The 6680-nt window shown below is 47.1% G+C and overlaps 1 protein-coding gene across 1 annotated transcript; it reads right to left on the bottom strand.

The window, feature by feature from the left end:
* Positions 1–2378: 2378 nt before the first annotated feature.
* Positions 2379–3874, bottom strand: ONS95_006402 (uncharacterized protein; the record flags this gene model as incomplete). The annotated part of the gene is made up of 2 exons (XM_058499863.1): positions 2379–2447; positions 2552–3874. 2 exons carry the CDS (start codon positions 3872–3874, stop codon positions 2379–2381), a joined length of 1392 nt encoding a protein of 463 aa, XP_058349696.1.
* Positions 3875–6680: the final 2806 nt, after the last annotated feature.

Below are 6680 nucleotides of genomic sequence, written 5' to 3'. Positions count from 1 at the left end.
AGTGTCGTTCAGCACCTCTACAGGTGTCTTCGTGGCCTATTTGAGGGTAGGCTCCATAGGCGGTACAGGGCGAAATAGGGGGCTTTACAGGGAGTAAGAGCCTAGTCCGTAGTGCTTCGGTAACTGTAGAATCCGCTAAAAGGTGGTGTTTTTGCGTGGGCAGGGTTCTAAGCTAGTATCGTCCGAGGTAGCTAGCGTTCTCAAGCTTCGATTTTAGCGCTTGTTTTGATAGGGTAGGTAGAATCTTCTCTTCTAGGTCTTGGTTAACGCTAGAGAAGACCTCTTGGGCTGTCGGTACAGGGCGTCCAGGGGGTTCCGGGTAGAGATTAGGGCATATAGCCACTAGAATCGATCGAGAGGCTTCCTTAGCTGCCCTATAGAGCCCTGGGGCTAATAAGGCGTGTATAGGGAGCCCTAAGCCTCCCTCTCTCACTGGAAGAGAGAGTAAAGCCTGGCGAATTAGGGTAGTCTTCTCCCCTGGCTCCCTAGCGATTAGGGCTTGTACAGCGTACTTGATTCGTAGGTCCGCTAACCTCCAGAGGTCTAGTAGGTCTTCCGAGTACAATTGGCGCTGTAAGTGTCGTAGGAGTAGGTGTATACTACCCCGTAGGAGTAGGGTAGCGTGTTGTTTAGGGAGGTCTCGTAGGGTATATAGCGCTGTAGCGAGAGTGTCGATTTTCCCCTGGAGGAACGTTCGGCGGTGTGCTACAGGGCCTATAAAGGTCCCTAAGGCCTTAAGTCCAGTGGTTTATAACTGGGAGATAGGGCTTTCGGTGCTCTTTTGGCGGTTAAGAGCTACTGGAGAGTCCCTGAAGGCTTCTATAACTACAGGGAGTAGTGCTGTAGTTTCAGGGCTAAGGATATAGATATCGTCCAAATAAGCTATAATTGTAGCCTTCGGTAGGGTCTTTTGGAGGTGCTCTAGCAGGGGGCGGATCGCTAGAGAGAATAAGAGGGGGGCAATAGGGTCTCCTTGGCGTACTCCTTCAGCGCTTGCTAGCGTGTGGCCTTCGTTTGTTACTAGCACTGAAGGCTGGTTATAGGCCCATTTAGCGGTCCGATAGAGGGTAGGGGCGTATTTAGCGACTGCGGCCGCTATTGAGGTTCGTCCGATTCGGTTATAAGCGTTGATAAGGTCTAAGGAGGCGATTTGCTGAGTTTTTAGGGTATTTAGGCCGGTAATAGCGTCGTCAAGGAGGAAGATTATAGGCTCTACACCCCCTGGGGTGCTAACGCCTAATTGGCAGGGTAGAAGCATAGACGGCTTGAAGGAGCTGATAAGGATCGCTTCTAGGGCTACCTTATAAATAAGGTCCCCTATAGCGATCGGTCGAACACCTCCGTCAGGCTTCTGAAGGCCTATAAGTCGGGAAGCACATAGGAGGTCGACCCCTGGAGCTATACCCTGTCGAATCATATTCGCTAGGTATGTAAGCGCTATAGTTACAGGGGAGTTTTCCGAATTTAGCGCTATATCAAGTAGCGGGCGGGTCCAGCCGCTGAGGCCAGGGGCTTTCTCTCTATTAATCGATCGAATAGCCTGTCGTATCGTTTCAGGGGTGATATTTTGCCCCGGGGAGGGGTTAGCGTTACTGAAGGGGTTATTATGCCCTATAGGGTGCTTCGAGTATAGCGTATTTAGCGTCTCTGGAGTGCTAGGAGCTAGAGGCGTAGGGTCGATTAGGGCTCTAGAGGCACGCCCTATATAGCCTTTTTCCAGAAGCTTAGTCGCTCTTTTGGCGGGGGAGTCGTTTGAGGGGGTAGGGAGTTCAGGGGGAGGTCCCTGAGTTTCAGGGATATCCGGTATAGTCGTAGGGTAGGCTTTCAGCGTTTTAGCGAGCTCTTCCTTCTGTAATCCTAGGCCGAGAACCCTGGGAAGCAGTAAAAAGTCCAGTAATTGCTTCTCTCTTGGCTGCCGTAAGAACGCTAAAGCCGCTCGATTAGCAGCCTCTGTAAATAGCGCTGCTTGCCTGGCGTGGAGACGTGTTTCAGGGACCTTAATAGTGCTATATCTCATAAGGGATTGCATATAGGGGTTTCTTAGCGCTGAGCTTATAGCGTTCAAGTGGTCTTTAGCGCTCTCGTCTAGGGGTGTAGGCGCTGAGGAAGCCTGTGGGTGTAGGGGTGTAGGTGCTGAGGTAGCCTGAGGCTGGGGGCAGTGGATCGATTGTTGTAATCCAAAGGGTAGCTCAGATGTGAGGGGGTCGGTAGGGCGTTTTAGTGTTGACGTTCTAGGGCGTTTAGGCGCTGAAGATGCTGTGCCTTGTGTTGATATAGGGCGTTTAGACGCTGTAGGCCCTATAGTACGGCCCTGGAGTGTTGGGTTACAGGGTAGGCTAGGTGTGGAGGTTTCGCAGGGTAGGTGAGTTGTGGTGTTTTTAGAGGGTAGGTGAGTTGTGGTAGTTTTGGAGGGTAGGTGTGTTGTAGGGGTTGTTGGGGGAGAAGAGCTTATTATTATAGGCTCTTTAGCGTGAGAGGGTGCTGAAGCTTGGGGAGCTTTAGGGGGTGGTTCTAGGGGTGAGTAGCTTCGGTTGCTTATAGGGGAGCCTACTCGTGATAGTCGAGGGAAGTAGGGGCTATCAGAGGGTAGGCTAGGTGTGGTAGGCGTCTTATCGGTAGGTGTAGTTGGTATAGGCGTTGAGATAGCGTCTTCAAAGCTAGGGGTAGGGGACGATGGCGCTGTAGAGGCACTATAAAGATCTTCGTCGGACGAGCTGTCTTTGATTATAGGCTCTATAGGCTGCGTAGGGCCTATCTTTTGGCGTGTCGTAGGGCGTTGAGCCCCTGGGGAGGGTGTTCTTGCAGGGCGTTTAGTGGACGGCTTCGGGGGTATATAGCCTGTAGCGACGATTTGGGCGTATGTAGGTGACGTAGAGCCTGTAGGCGTGGGGGGTCGAGAGCCTGGGAGGGAGTCTGGTTCAGGGCCTGTAGGGCCGTCGTACGCTGGGAGTATAGCGTCTACTTCCCCTGGAATCGAGTACCAAATACCCCGTGGGGTCTGAATCCTTCGGGTGCCTGTAGGGAGGTCGGGGCCTAGAGCCGTAGGGTACTTGGAGCCTGTAGGTACTGACGGTACAGGGGTCTTAGAGCCTGTAGGTGCTGAAGGTGCGGGGTACTTGGAGCCTGAAGGCGTAGGGTGCTTAGAGCCTGTAGGTACTGAAGGTACAGGGGTCTTGGAGCCTGAAGCCGTAGGGTGCTTGGAGCCTGTAGGTGCTGAAGGTGCAGGGGTCTTGGAGCCTGTTAGTGCTGAAGGTGCGGGGTACTTGGAGCCTGGAGCCGTAGGGTGCTTAGAGCCTAGAGGGGTGGCGGTAACTTGGGCGTAGGTAGGCGATTTAGGGCTATTTGGTGCTGAAGTTACAGGGGACGGAGAGCCTGTAAAGCCTGGGTAGATATCGAATGGGGGGCTTGGTAGGGGTGGAGGGGTACTGAGATTTCGGCTTGTAGGTGCTGGAGGCGACTTATACAGGCCTGTAGCCCCTGGAGCTGTAGGGTATTCAGAGCCTGAAAGGCCTAGAGAGGCTCTGGCCTTAGGGGTAGCGGCTCGAAAGGGTGCTAGTAGCTGAGGGAAATCGATTACAGGGTAGGGGGTGCCTATAGAATCGTCGATTTCAGCGTCTAAGGGTGCTGAGGCAGAGGGGGTAGTATGGATTCGGTGCTGCGTTGATACCCTAGAGCTACCGGTGATTCCGTGGATTTTAGCGCTATGAGTCTTAATCCCGTGGGCTCCTTTACACGCTGTAGCACAGGTAGGGCAGGGAACAAGGCCTATAGGCTGTAATTGAAGCTCTGTAAAGGAATCAGTAGGGTGTTTTTTACGAATATGATCGAGAATATCGATATATTCATTTTTACACGCGGGGCATTCGAACAGCATAGTAAAAGAGGGGTAGAGGGGTAATTGCGGGGTAAAGTGCGGGGTAAAAATCAGGGGAAATATGAAAACTTAGTGATTTATCAGTAGAATTGCGAGATAACTTATAAAAGTGATGATATCTCGAAAACTAGCCGGTAGAATCGATTTTTAGACGGTGGAAATTAATCCTTAGGTGCTGAAATAGGGGGGTAAGTGAAGAATAAACGGTAAAAAATCGGAGAGGGCGACGGTGAGGTAGGCGCTAGTAAGGTAGGCGCTGGTAAGGTAGATAGGAGAGGCCTAGGGTAAGGCTTAGGGCAGGGATAAGGTAAGTATAGGGTCGATAATAGTAAAGTAGTTGAGAGAGTGATAATTCAGAAGGATAAGGTGAGAAAGTAATAAGGTAAGAGAGTAATAGTTTAGAAAGATAAGGTAAGAGAGTAATAATAGTCGAGAGAGTGATAATCGTCGAGAGAGTGATGATAGTTAAGAGAGTGATGATAGTTAAGAGAGTGATGAAGAGTGAATAATCGAAAGGGAATAGCCTTCTATATAACCCTAAGTCTGACCCTAAGCTCGACCCTAAGCTCGGCCCTAAGCTCGACCCGAAGTCCGACCCTAACCCTTAAAATATTAATTTCAAAGTATCAGTTATAAGGTTTAATCTATTGATTTCAAAGTATTAGTTATAAGGTTTAATCTATTGATTTTAAAGCATCGGTTATAAGGTTTAATCTATTGATTTCAAAGTATTAGTTATAAGGTTTAATCTATTGATTTCAAAGTATTAGTTATAAGGTTTAATCTATTGATTTCAAAGCATCGGTTATAAGGTTCAAGTTTTGATTTCAAAGCTTCGGCTCTAATAAATTTTATTCACCTTAAGTATAGCCCTATCCTCTACCCTATCCTTCACCTTATCTCTTACCTTTACCTTTATCTTTATTCTTTTACCTTTGATTCTTCGATTATCCTTTGATTTTCAGCCTTATATCTAGCCCTATCCTCTACCCTATCCTTCACCCTATCCTTCACCCTATCCTTCACCCTATCCTTCACCCTATCCTTCACCTTATCCTTCACCCTAAGTAAGGTTAATATTACTACTGTAATATCCGCTGCGCTAGTAAATTACATAGTATCTATTAGATACTATGTATCTAATTAACCTTATCCTTAACCCTAAGTCTGACCCTAAGTGTGACCCTAAGTGTGACCCTAAGTGTGACCCTAAGTCTGACCCTAAGTCTGACCCTAAGTCTGAATATTATATTATATATAATACAAAGGGCTACGCCCTGCACGGCTTCGCCGTAAATTTGACGGTATAATAGGTATAATCGACCCTAAGTATGACCCTAAGTCTGACCCTAAGTATGACCCTAAGTATGACCCTAAGTGTAACCCTAAGTGTGACCCTAAGTCTGAATATTATATTATATATAATACAAAGGGCTACGCCCTGCACGGCTTCGCCGTAAATTTGACGGTATCTTATATATATAACGGCTTCGCCGTAAATTTGACGGTATAATAGGTAAAATCGACCCTAAGTATGACCCTAAGTATGACCCTAAGCCTGACCCTAAGCATTATATATAATATATAATATATAATAAACAAGGCTACGCCTTGCACGGCTTCGCCGTAAATTTGACGGTATAATAAGTGAAATTAACCCTAAGTATGACCCTAAGTGTGACCCTAAGTGTGACCCTAAGTCTGACCCTAAGTGTGACCCTAAGTCTGACCCTAAGTCTGAATATTATATTATATATAATACAAAGGGCTACGCCCTGCACGGCTTCGCCGTAAATTTAACGGTATCTTATATATATAACGGCTTCGCCGTAAATTTGACGGTATAATAAGTGAAATTAACCCTAAGTATTACCCTAAGTATGACCCTAAGTGTGACCCTAAGTGTGACCCTAAGTCTGACCCTAAGTATGACCCTAAGTGTAACCCTAAGTGTGACCCTAAGTCTGAATATTATATTATATATAATACAAAGGGCTACGCCCTGCACGGCTTCGCCGTAAATTTGACGGTATAATAGGTATAATCGACCCTAAGTATGACCCTAAGTATAACCCTAAGTATAACCCTAAGTATGACCCTAAGTATAACCCTAAGTGTGACCCTAAGTCTGACCCTAAGTCTGAATATTATATTATATATAATATAAAGGGCTACGCCCTGCACGGCTTCGCCGTAAATTTGACGGTATCTTATATATATAACGGCTTCGCCGTAAATTTGACGGTATAATAGGTAAAATCGACCCTAAGTATGACCCTAAGTATGACCCTAAGCCTGACCCTAAGTATTATATATAATATATAATATATAATAAACAAGGCTACGCCTTGCACGGCTTCGCCGTAAATTTGACGGTATCTTATATATATAACGGCTTCGCGGTAAGTTTGTAACGATAGTTAGGGTGATAGTTAGGGTGATAGTTAGGGTGATAGTTAGGGTGATAGTTAGGGTGATAGTTAGGGTGATAGTTAGGGTGATAGTTAGGGTGATAGTTAGGGTGATAGTTAGGGTGATTAGTTAGGGTTAGGGTTAGGGTTAGGGTTAGGGTTAGGGTTAGGGTTAGGGTTAGGGTTAGGGTTAGGGTTAGGGTTAGGGTTAGGGTTAGGGTTAGGGTTAGGGTTAGGGTTAGGGTTAGGGTTAGGGTTTGAGGGTTAGCCCTTGTCGACGCATTAGCAGCATTTCGTATCAAGTGGGCCGTCGATAATACTTGGGAGGATGAGGCAGGCCCAAAGTCACGGTATCGGCAGTTGCCATGATGATGTTGTTGAATTTGTGTTTTGGA

The sequence above is a fragment of the Cadophora gregata genome, assembly GCF_030347475.1.
Source record: "Cadophora gregata isolate MNR1 chromosome Unknown scaffold_18, whole genome shotgun sequence".
In the NCBI taxonomy this organism is placed as follows: Eukaryota; Fungi; Ascomycota; class Leotiomycetes; order Helotiales; family Ploettnerulaceae; genus Cadophora; species Cadophora gregata.
The sequence above is the reverse complement of the archived record's forward strand: the minus strand, read 5'-3'. Positions and strand labels throughout refer to the sequence as shown.